Source organism: Mustela nigripes, chromosome 4, assembly GCF_022355385.1.
Source record: "Mustela nigripes isolate SB6536 chromosome 4, MUSNIG.SB6536, whole genome shotgun sequence".
NCBI lineage: Eukaryota > Metazoa > Chordata > Mammalia > Carnivora > Mustelidae > Mustela > Mustela nigripes.
In genome coordinates this window covers 120,230,373-120,243,218 of record NC_081560.1, presented here as the reverse complement: position 1 = coordinate 120,243,218, position 12,846 = coordinate 120,230,373, and the positions used below count along the sequence as shown (strand labels likewise).

General features: G+C 41.7%; 1 protein-coding gene across 2 annotated transcripts in view; it reads right to left on the bottom strand.

The window, feature by feature from the left end:
* Positions 1-12,846, bottom strand: part of PRKG1 (protein kinase cGMP-dependent 1) — a 1,248,991-nt gene that overhangs the window by 16,789 nt on the left and 1,219,356 nt on the right. For both annotated transcript variants that reach the window (XM_059397429.1, XM_059397428.1), the window contains exons 11-13: positions 10,112-10,251; positions 9,085-9,174; positions 829-970 (exon numbers count right to left, since the gene is read on the bottom strand). In XM_059397429.1, coding sequence (XP_059253412.1) covers positions 829-970; positions 9,085-9,174; positions 10,112-10,251 — 372 coding nt within the window. The remainder of the gene's footprint in view (positions 1-828; positions 971-9,084; positions 9,175-10,111; positions 10,252-12,846) is intronic.

Below are 12,846 nucleotides of genomic sequence, written 5' to 3'. Positions count from 1 at the left end.
CAATGTGGTTGAGAATAGAAATCATTAACTGCCCTTGATTTGATTTCTTTGAAAACCACGGGCTGAATGGAAATTCCAAAAGTCTGAATATAGAGTCAGGCACTGGCAGAGGCAATGGCCATAAAAACTGTACATTTTATAATAAGAGAACTTCTGTCCTGTGGTAAGTCTTTAGAGGGCTTGACCAATGTTATTATTATGAAGATCAATACTATTATTATAGTATTGATAGTATTATACTATTATACTATTATTATAGTATTATAGTATTGATAAAATGGCCCGGATAACATCACCTACCAAGCCCACTCCCCCCCCCCCCATAAGATTATACATAAACCAGGGAGCCTGGGTGGCTCAGTCAGTTCAGAGGCTGTGTTAGGCTCGGGTCATGAACCCAGCAGCCTGAGATCCAGTCCTCCTGTGGGCTCCTTGCTCAGTGGGGAGTCTGCTTCTCTCTCAAATAAATAAATACAATCTTAAAGATTATACATAAAATGGTTCACTTTTTTCTACAGTGTAAATATTCCTTCCCTGTGAACAGCAGAAAGCAGATTCAGGAAAGGTCTCCAAAAGTCTTCTAGATCTAGAACACAGCCATTAAAACACATTCTGCCACCAGCATTAAATTAGATGTAGCCAATTTAATTTCTTACACAATGTTTGCATCATTTGAAAAGAACGATTGCTTGAGAATAGCAATGCTAAAATCTGCTTTTAAGAAAAGTTACAGCATTAGCACGGGGAAGTGGAGATGTTCATGAACACAGTTTGACAAAGGAGTATTTTAAAACCGCAGAGCAGACACGGTGTGTAGAGGGCACTGACCAGCTTGGTGTAGCCTCTGTGATCCAGGATGAGATTTTCTGGCTTGAGGTCCCTGTAAATGATTCCTTTGGAATGCAGATAGGCGAATGCTTCCACCACGCATGCTGTGTAAAATCTGGTCGTAGAATCTTCAAATGAACCTCTGAGACACAGCAAAGGAAAGCACAGAAGACATTAGTTTCTCGGACACGATTTCAGTTGTTTTCTCATTTCAAGATATTCCTGTGCTTCATTTGCAAAGAATGGCTGTTTGAAAACAGTAAAACCAAAATCTGCTCTTAAAAAAAGTTACTGCATTCACAAGGGGAAATAGAGATATTCATGAACACAGCTTGACAAATGAGTATTTTAAAACCTCAGACCTGGTTTTTTTCCTACAAAGTTCCTCAACTACTAATGTCCCCTGAGTTATCACTGAAATAATTAGCTCTTCCCAAAGAAACAGTTTCCTTTTGAAATACAATTCAAGGCGTGAGGCTATCTACACTCACAGATACTAGAATCTTCACTCTCCTTAGGAAAACTCTAGTTCCTCTTCAACAATGATTGCACCAAACAATTGTGAATAGATAAGGAAAAGAGAAAGTTTCTGAGTAGGAATGATACATTGTATGCTGCAACCGTCTGCTCACTTGGAACTCACTTTGCAGAGGGAACACTGCAATTCTGTGGATTTCGGTGAGCCTTTTTGAAAGCCTACAAATTCTTGGTTATTCTTTGGAATTGTTTCTGCATTTGTGACTCTGGGCAACATTTCTGTTGGTATGGGATTCCCTTGGTAATGGGACGAAATGGACAGATACATTGTAAATATTGTCAGGAAAGTGAACACTTTCAAGAGATCAACCTCTCATGAAATCTCTGCAGAAGGGTACTCAAAGGTGTATTCTGACTCAATCAGTCATTAGCGGGAAGATGAAAACAAAAACCCTAATACAAACTCATATTCACTGGAGGAAGCTCTAAGTTAGGAATATGGACACTGAAGCAAGAAACCTGGGCTCAAATTCAGGTTTCACTTATTCAATTTTGAGCAACTAACTGTACCTCCCTCAGATCTATGATTCTCTTGTGCAAAATGGGGCCAGTAATAGAAACTATAGAAACTATAGAAACTATCTCACTGGATTGTCTTAAGTATACAAATAATTGTTGTGTATATTTAGAATTAGTGCCTGGCACACAACTGGGCCCCTGGTAAATATGAGCCATTCTAACTGAGCACTGAAATAGTCTTCTTTAGCTTCTGTGTCTTAATCTAGGAAAACTGAATAACATAGACACATCTGAAATCTTCTGGGGATGGGAGGGGTCTGTGATAATTAACACTGTCTTTGGGGTATTTGCTGCCTTTCATGGCCAAGGTTAACAGCCATAGATCACTCCCAACTTTCATCATAAAGTAAACTGACCACCAACATTCACCTTTGGGTCCTCAGTGCTTGCTAGCTTTGTTTCAAGGTTTCTCTGATTCTGAGCCATTTGGGAATTTGGAAGGTTCTAGAAAGCTGGTTTCCATTCCTTGAAAAATCTATTTTGAGTCTCTCCCCTACAGAAGCATATTTGTAACTGATTTTTAAAATTAAATGAAAATGCTATCTCAAATCTGTTTCCTAATCTGTTTCCAAATCGACCTAGTATATGCATACAAAATATTTATCAGCAACACAGCTTTATCACTAAACCTTTGATGTGGGTAATTTGCAGACTTTAAAATGTACTTCTAGAATGCAGTCACAAAGCATAGCATTCGGGTGACTCAAAATAAAAAATTACTATTAGAATTGAAAATGACAACATATATTTGATCTAAAACAAAAATGAAAGCTTGTTTTATCAACAGAAAGTTGCTTAAAGAAATAAATCACTGCCCTAAATAGCTCTTGAAAATAATAAATTATGCCTTGACAGTTGTGTCATTTCAATTAAAACAAGGATGAAATAGGGTCTTATACCTTCTTTGGGAAGGGGTGGTAGTTTTATTTTAGCTAGATGGCAGTAGATAACAACTTGAGAGAATTAGAGGCGTATATACTTATGGATAGACCCAGCTTTCAATTTAATCACAGTGTTTAATCTACTTGTGATAAATAGGGTCCTGAAATGATAGAAAGCAGCAAAGATACAGCACGTTCCTGTTTTGTCTACTAACGTCAATCCTGAATATACCTGAAGGGTATGGCTACCCATGAAGGTTAACCACCAACTGTAAAGTAAGGGATATGAAATTAGTATGCAAGTGACCCATTTCCTTGAAATACTGCTTCTTGTTGTGGTCCAAGTGTAAATACAATGTTTCAGATGTACAACCTAACAATTCAGTGACTCTACATCACTCAGTACTCACCATGGTTCAGTGTTGTCACCAACGTTATTACGATATCACGGACTGTATTCTCAATGCTGTCCTTTTCATCTCTGTGACTGATTTATTTTGTAACTAGAAGTTTGTATTTCTTGCTCCCTTTTATGTATTTCACCCATTCCCCTCCCCCCACCCCAAACTCCCCTCTGGAGGAGACAAACCACTGATTTGTTCTCTATGTTTAAGTCTGTTTTGTTTTCAAGATTCCACAGATGAGTGAAAGCATATAGTATTTGTCTTTCTCTGATTATTTCACTTAGTGTAATACTCTCTTGGTCCACCCCTGTGGTTGCAAATGGCAAGATCTCATTCTTTATGGCTGAGTAACGTTCTGTTGTATATGTGCACCACATCTTTATCCACTCATCTGTTGTTGGACCCCCAGGCTGCTTCTGTATTTGGCTACTGTAAATCACGCTGCAGTAAACACACAACCACAGAAAGCACATGAACCCTTTTACTTTAGTGTATTTGTTTTCTTTGGGTAAATACCCAGACGTGGAATTAGGGGATCATAGGGTAGTTCTATTTTTAGCTTTTCAAGAAACTCTCATACTCCTTCCAGAGTGGCTGCACAGTTTGCATTCCCACCAACAGTGTGAGAGGGTTCTTTTTTCCACATCCTCGCCAACGCTTGTTGTTTCTTGTCTTTTTCATTCCAGCCATTCTGACAGGGGTGAGGTGGTACCTCATGGTGGTTTTGATTTGCACTTCTCTGATGAGGAGTGATGTGGAACATCTTTTCATGAGTCTGTTGGCCACTGTATATCTTCTTTGGAAAAATGAATATTCAGGTCTTTGGATTCTTTTTTTGTTTTTCCTTGAGCTGTAGGAATGCTTTATATATTTTGGAATATCAATGCTTTATTGAATATGACATTTGCAAGCATCTTCCCTTATTCAGCAGGTTGCCTTCTCACTTTGCTGATGGTTACCTTTGCTCTGCAGAAGCTTTTTATTTTGGTGGAGTCCCAGAAGTTTATTTTTGCTTTTGTTTCCCTTGTCTGAGGAGATAGATTTAGAAAAATGTTGCTAAGGGTGATATCCAAGAGATTACTACCTGTGTTTTCTTTCAGGGGTTTTATGGTTTCGGGTCTCACATTCAGGTCTTCAACCCTTTCCAGTTTATTTTTGTACCTGCTGTAAGAAAGCGGTCCAGTTTTGTTCTTCTGCGTCCAGCACTATTTGTTGAAGAGATTGCCTCGTCCCCATTGCATATTCTTGCCTTTGTTGTAGATAAGTTAACTAGACAATAGTGGCCGTTTACTTCTGCGCCCCCTATTCTGCTCTATTGATCTGTGTGTCTGTATTTCTGTCCGTGCCATATTGGTTTGATGACTACAGCTTTGTAGTCTATCTGGAGACCTGGGATTGTGATACCTCCAGCTTGGTCTTGCTCTGCTTAGGCTTGCTCTGGCCATCTGGGCTCTTTTTTTTTTTTTGTGGTTCCATACAAATTTTAGGATGACTCCCATTCTGAGAAAAATGCTATTGGTATTTTGACAGAGATTGCAATGAATCTGTAGAGTCCTTTGGTAGTATGGACATTTTAACAATATTCTTCCAATCCACAGGCATGGAGTATTTTTCCATTTGTTTGTATTACCTCCTTGGTTAAATTTATGCCTAGGCATTTTATTCTTTTTGGTGCCATTATAAAGGGGATTGTTGTCTTATTTCTTATAGGTGGGCATGGGAAAGAAAGTGGCAGGGTCACTAGGTGAGTGGTCCACACTTAGTCTTTCTGCCACAGCTGTGGGTACACTGAAGGGCTGGGCTTTTCTCTAGGTGGTGGCAGCTGGAAGGCTTGGCTACTGGGATGGTGCTGTGCTTGGGTTAACTTCCCCTCTCCCCCAAGCAGGAGTCCTTCTGGAGGGATGGCTGCTGAGGGGAGCTGGTGGAAAGTGACAGATCCACAGGGAATGCGGGAGTGGGCCACGCCATGCTAGCAAGCTAGTTGGAGAGGGTTAGCACTGGCTCCCACAAGTGTCTGGCCATCAAGGCTGGAAAAGGGAAGAGAAAAGATGCCTGCCAGCACTTTTTTCCTGGACAAGTCTCCTGAAGATTCCTGCCACTCCTGTGCACACTCTGTGAATAATTGTCCTTCATGTGTACTCCAGGCACTTTCCAAACTGCTGTTTCCTTGCCGTTTTGGCAACTTGTTTACTGTGCTGGTTCGTTCAGGGCAGGGACCCTGCTTTCTGTTGCCTTCAGGCCCTTCTGGAGTTAAGCCCACTGACATCTAAAGTCCCTGGACCCAAGTCCAGCTGATGTTAAAACCTTGCCGAGGTAAGCCTCATTGGTTTTCCAAGCCAAATGGTACAGGTTCTTGTTTGCCCTGTGCAGCGCCCCGTGCTGGGGGGCCTGGTGTGGGGTCTGGTCTTCCTGCTGCTTCTCCGTGCCAGTGGTGTCCCTCCTGATTGCGACTGATCTCACAGAAGATAGGGTTCCCATGTCTCCATGCCTCCTCCCTTTTCCAGTGCGGGCTCTTCTCTACCATGAACGGTGGAAGGCTTGCTCTGAGTCTTCAGGTTGGTTTCAGAGTTCATTGTAAAATGTAGGTGTTATCTTAGTGTGTCCCCGGGATGAGGTGGTTTCAGGATCCTTTGAGTCTGCTCTCCTCCTGACCCCCTGACATACTTTGGATCTGCACTCTCCATTTTGCCATCCCAGAGGGAATTTAAATAATAATTATCATCCACAACAGAGTTAGAATCAAAGAGGATCAAGATTTAAATTACTTGCCAGCTTACAAAATACACCCAGGAGGACACATGATCAGAAGTGAGATGTGCATGATTTGAAAATTATGGTTTCTAAAATAATCAAGATATTCAGTAGGAAATACTAACCTATATTAAAAAAAATTAAAGTAGCAGTTGGAATGTTAAATTTTAGATGACTATTATACCAAGTTTAATAAATGTGTTTATATTAGAATATATTATGACATACCAGCATTTATATATAATCATATTAATCTTTCATTTTTAAAGAAGTCATAGGGATTGTCAATTCTTTCAGTGTTATGGAAGAAAGGTGAATAAAATATAATGCATCCCAATCTATTCCAAATACTGGTACAGAATGTGTGGAAAACAAAAAGTCATAAATAAGAAGATTAAAACACGTTAGCTCCTAAGGAATAAACCAGAGAAATAATTGCAACAATTAACATTTCAGGGGGGTTAGTTGTATCTCAAAGATAATCTTAAGAGTCCTCCAGTCCTCTTTGTGTATATGGTATCATTTTACTTCATTTTTTTTTGTAGTATTTTAATTCTTAGTTTTTGACAACAACAACAACAAAAACCACTGTGTTCCTTTTCTAGGCGGATGAGAAAAAAAGAGAGCCAGGAGCTGGTCATCTCACTGGCTAGGTGAGAAGAGGTCTGACTGTGAAAGTCAGAGATTTCCTGTGCTAAATCCCGAGGCTTAGAGGTATTACCATGTCAGTACAGAATAGCCACAGAAGCCTTTCTTAAAAATCAACCCAAACACATTTCTTTTATCCTTTCAGAATAGCTTCTCCCTACTGTTGCTTTCCTCGGATGTGAAAAGAAAACTGAATGAATTGAATATGAATTGATTTGATTATGGATATTTTCATAGACACTGTGACTAATAGAATCAATTTCCTTTTTCTCTTGGCATTTTTGTTGTTGTTTCTTGTGAACAATTAACCTTTAGGACTTCCAGCCTCAAACAAAGAGTGACAAAGCTAGTCAGTGGCAGGATTCCTTGGAACCTCCATCTCCCTCTCCCCCAGCCCCCCGCTGTCCCCCAGGCCAATTTTTTGAGTAGGGGGAAAAAAGGCAATAAGGTGCTACCCCCATCTATGAGAGATCTATTGTTCTTAATGCTGAGGCTTTGGTTGTCCTGACTCTTTGGAAAGGAGCAGGCAGCTTTTATCTCCAGATCGTGCCTCTTCACATAGGAGTAAGCGCACTGGGGCCGGGGGACTCACCAACTGTGTATCCCAAACCCAAGGATGATAGAAGGGAAGGAAATGGAACTGACCGAAAAAGCATCCTGGTGGAGGTAGAGAAAGGACCATCCAGGGATAGTCTGCCTCCATCCTACCCTCCAAAGGTAAATCATTTATTAATAGCAACCGTAGGTGCCCTTGCAGATCAAAACAGGTCTCCCTCAGGAGCCTGGGCTGGCTTTTATGAGCCAACGGAATGCAAATCAAGTTAAACAGGGAGACATAGGAAATAATATTTTCTTTCAGAAACTAGATTTGAAACTGGATTCCTGTGCATGTTTGACACCCCACAAGTGGACTTGAGATTGACTTGTGTTGCTGTTGCCTGTTTAAAGAAGTTACAAGAAGCCTGAAGCCATTCCTCTCTCTCTCTGGCTTATTATCTCTTTTGTGTTTACTTCCGCCTGTAAACCTCCTGTTCTAATTAGAACAAATCAGGGACAATATTTCAAATAAATTAGGGGCTTGGAAGGTCAGGTCAAAAATGATACAGTAGAGCCACATTCAGAAGAAGCAGACATTATCTCAGAAGTCAGAATGGTACCTTTATGCAGCAGCCTGTAAATTAGGAGAAGGAGACCACATCTTTTTATTTATTTATTTATTTTTATCGTTGAATCACCGGCTTCTAGCACAATGCCCGGCATATAATCTGTGCTCAAATATTACTAGAAATCATGCAACAATGTGCTATAAATGTCTTAATACAGATGTTTACTCTGGCCCCAAGGACAACATGATATATTGCCCTGTATGGCTGTTTACCTTAAATTTAAGAAGTGAAACACAGCATCAGTGTAATTAGGACAAGATAAGGTAAAAAGAAATCTATTAGATATATATAAGGAAGGCAAAGGGGAAGACCCGAAAGGTCTTCATGCAAAGACATGAAGTTGTCGTAAGAATGCTATTAAGGATGAGACTTCATAAGCCATTCTGGGTTCTATTAATTACTATTCTGGGATCTCTACAGAGTAACAAGTTGTCAAAAAATAGCCTGGCTTTCTGGAAACAACAGGGCAATCTAGGACAGAGTTTTAGTAAGATGTTACCCCATGAAGGAGGACATGGGTAAGCCTGTAACAAATATGAAAGAAGAAAAGATGCCAAAAAGTGAACCTTCAAAGGAACAAGGATGACTTCTAAATGTTTGATCAGTCATAGGAAATTCACAAGAGAAGAAAATTGTCTTTTAAGTAAACATTTTGGATTGGTAATGATCTCCTGGGACATTTCATAGAATAGATTTTAATTTGTTAGTTCTCCAAATAGAGAGAGAAACAAGCACTCACTAGAGCAACTTTATTTGCCCTAAAAGGGCAAACATAAGTAAATCTGAATTAGATCGTTTATGTGAAATACTGCTTATAAGTAGATTCTTTTTTGCCCAAGATCAGCTGAAAGCCTGAAGAAGATGGCTGGAACTTGTTAATTTTGAAACCGAAGAGCAATGTAAAGCCAGAAGAAATGGTAACTCGGGGGAAAAAAACAATTCTCAATGTCAGGAAAGGCAGACAGTCCATCTGGCCAATGAGTTAGACAATTAGGCTGGTAATTAATCCAGGTTTTATCTCGATTCCCTTCATGTCACAGCAATGAACTGAATTCTAGGTATACGGTTAACTGATTGATACTCAAGTTCAAAGAAGGCCATATGGCTTGCTAGGTTACCATTTCCACGCTGGACTAACCTTTATCATTAGTTACAAATCTGAAACAGAGAGAGTGTTATATTTACTAAAGCATGTGTGTACAGTGGGTCCCACCCTGTATTTACTTATTTTCTGAAATATGAGCCTAGGTAACAAGTAAATATGATCTTATACTTTATAACAGACTCTTCTTATGGACCACCAGAGTCAACATTTTAAAAGAAATGATAGAAATTTCTTCAAACTCCTACCTATCCCTGAGAATGGTCCAGAGCTCTCCTCCCAGGCACACTTCCATCAACATGTACAAATATTTGCTGTCCTTAAACGTTCTGTACAATCTGGGAATTGCAAACAAGAAAACAAGGGTTATCAACATTGTTGTCCTTGAAGAGAATGTACACGTTTTAAGTGCTCAGATTTAGTCTGACACTTGATTTACCAAGCTCGAAATGGCATTAAAGGAAAGAGAGAGACCTGTGTGTAAAGAGGGAAAAGGAGGCAACAGGCTCCCAAGAAGTGTGTGGTGTAGGGCTAGTGTGTCCTAGGCAATGAGTGCATGAGTTCTAAGGATTATGGACCGAAGGGGCTTCTTGGGGTCCCAGTCTGGCTGTTGTTTACAGCATATGGACTCTTGAGCCATACTGAGTGGTGATAAACATTCAGCCTATCTGCATATAAAATAGATATACTTCACAACATAGACATGTATGAAATTCCCGTGCTATTCCTTAAATTCACCTTCGGCCCTGTTTTTAAGTGCTCCTGAGAAATTAACTGGAACAGGTTTTATTTATTTATTTTGTATCAAAGACCTCCCGATTATCCTCTTATTAATGCTCTGAAAATATGGAGGTGGAATAGTCCTATCATTTTTTTAAATCTTCCCCAAATTAAAAAAAAAAAATTACATATTAGTATTCAAATAATTAGAGGATAGTGATGTGTTTTGTCTTTCAAGCTCCAGAAATCTACAAAGGGTTTTGGAGTCACAGAGTGCATCAAAAACCAAGATCCCTCCTTTGGGAAAAGCATGCTCTTTTCACAAATCTGATTCTTTAAAAAATAAATAAATAAATAAATAAAGGATAGAATCAAACTTCAGGTTTTTTTTTTTTTTTTTTTTAAAGCCTAACAAAACTTTCTTAAAATCAGATTTAAGATCATGTTCCCTGGGTGCAGGAAACATGTGCTGGTGAGCAGGAGTGATGATGGGTTTGGTGGCTGACTTTCCAGGGGGAGTGGAATCAGCATCCCTGGGGGTGCGGGGGTCTGTACCTCACTATGAAGTCGGAATGCGCCCCCTGCATGATCTGCTTCTCCGAGCGGATGTGCTCCTGCTGTCTCGTATCCACGATGTGGCGTTTCTTGAGAATCTTCATGGCGAAGGTTTTGGATTCTTCACTTTTCAACTGGACCTTCAAGAAAAGCACAGAAAATAAGTGAGGAAAAAGCCCACAGCATTAATGTAACAGAATGCCTTCTCGTCCCCAAATTACCCAGTGCATGAGCACGGCAGGGACCCCCTCCCCATCTCAGATGCCACCTGAGTGACACAGTTTGTGATCACGGGAGCCGGGCAGAAATCCAGGTCTGCGACCCTCGTCCACGTTCCTTCCCGTGGACCAGATAAGAGTGTAACCAGAAGCTCAATTAGTGTGGTGCCCGCTGGGATAGGGAGAGGGCAAGTGTGTTGGATTCTCACTGTGTTATTTCATTTCCTACCCCATAATGTGTTTGAGCGTACTTTATAGTTTCTCTTCTGCAATCAAAAAAGCATAAAAATGAAATTCTGTTTGCCTTCCAGTGCTTGTGGTAGAGGTAGGATCCTATGACCTGAGTCAAGACCAAGAGCTGGAGGCTTCACTGAATCCCACCCCTCACCCCAGGCACCCCTCAACAAGGTGACTTGCGAGGAGATGAAGAGATCTGGGTGATGGGGTTAATCACGTAATAGCAATATCAACGTTTTCTAGCCCTGTTGAGCCACAGACAATCTTCAAGCCTGCATTACGTGGAACGCATGAAAGCCTCAGCGAGATGACCTGACAAACCATGTCTGCTTTCAGCTGAGAGATCACTGTCCCCTGGAGGTGTGAATTGCTTACTGTGTAACGCAGTTCTTTTTTTTTTTTTTTAAAGATTTTATTTATTTATTTGACAGAGAGAGAGATCACAAGTAGACGGAGAGGCAGGCATAGAGAGAGAGAGAGAGGGAAGCAGGCTCCCTGCTGAGCAGAGAGCCCGATGCGGGACTGGATCCAGGACCCTGAGATCATGACCTGAGCCGAAGGCAGTGGCACAACCCACTGAGCCACCCAAGCGCCCCTGTAACACAATTCTTAATTAAGTGTGTCGCTCACGCACTAGTGTACTGACTGAACCCCGTCCAAGAGGACGTGCACAGGGCGGGTGCTTGGGCGAGAACACAGGGACACTTCACACCAGCGGGTCTCAGGATGCGGGCAGCATCTGTAAATCTCTACGACGGGTTACAGAGAAAAATGATATTTGAATTTGCCTTAAGCAGCCCACGGCCCTCTACGCAGTCTGTGAAACTCTTTAAGACGACAGATGAGTGGGATTCAAATGAATCCAGTGATCATGCATAACAGAACACAAAATGTGGACATGCACGTCTAAAAGACATGTGGACAGTCAGCCTGAAAAATGAGCCGTGTCACAGGGCTGAAGACCAGCGAAGAAATGAAGTCATGTTCTCTCCAGAGCCTTACTGTAATGACCTCAGTCTCTTGGGTGGTTTACACACCTGATGGAAAACGTGTCCATTATTCTTCGCTGTGATGGTGACCTACATTTTTATTTGTACATAGGGTGAGAGGAAAGAACTCTGAGTTGGGGTCACAGGTCTGGACCTCAACCCTGACTTCGCTGAGTTGCTTCTCTGCTCTGAGCCCCAGTTCTTGCTGAAGAGTACACTGTATGGAGTTATTTCGACCTGAAGTGAGAAAGTGCCAGGGGGTGGGAAACGGCCCTATTCTCTCTGCTGGACCCCTGCCCCAGCCAGCAGCCTCTGCCCCTTATCATAGGACAGCTGTCTGCAAAACAAAGGCAGACCCATCGTTCCTCTGCTCAAAACACTCCAGTGCCTTTGCATCCCGCTCCTAGGAAAGACAAAGCTGCCACAGCGGCTACAAGGTCCTACATCATCTGGATCCCAGCTACCCCCCAACTCACTCAGCTGAGGCCACGCCCACCTCCTTGCTCCTCTTCCTGGAATACACCCGAAACGCATGCCTCAGTCTGTCTGCTTGTCTTTTCTGCCCAAATATTTTCCCACAGATATTCCCAGGAGTCCCCCTCTCAGTTCCCGAAGCTCTTTGCTCAAGTGGTTCCTCATCAGCACGTCCTCACCCCAGACTCTGTAAAAGAAACTGCCCCCCCCCTCTCCCCTCCCTGCTTGCCTGTTCTCTCCAGCTCTATCACAAACTCCTACACAGAACAGTTTTCATTACTTGTTCAGCTCCTGTCTCCTTTCCCTCATCTGTAAGCGACCTGCAATGCGGGATCTTTTGACTCACTATCCCTGACACAGAGTAAATGCCTATTAGGTATTTGCTGACTTCATGAATCAAAGAGAGAACGCGGGGAACCACGACGATTGATCACTGGCAAAGCCACGATGGCACTGGGGTCTCGGTTCCACACTGTGCATCTCTTACCTTCACAGGACAAAAATGAGGAAAGCTGTGAGGACAAGCATGGGGTATTTGGTCTTTTCCTTTTGTCCCAAAGCACCCTTAATTAGGCATGGAAGGGAAGAAACGATTTCTACATGTCAACACCGCACAGGCACCATCCATGGCCAAATAACCATGCGATTCAGTTTCCAGTTCTCAGTTTATGTTTTTACAAGATGCTTTCTTCACCCATCCATTTCCTTGATCAACATTCCCAACCATGGAGCCTACTAGGTAAATAAGATCATCTCTACAACAACGTCTAGTTGGCTGCCAGTGAGCTCTTGGGGTCCATCCCCTCTTGAGACCATG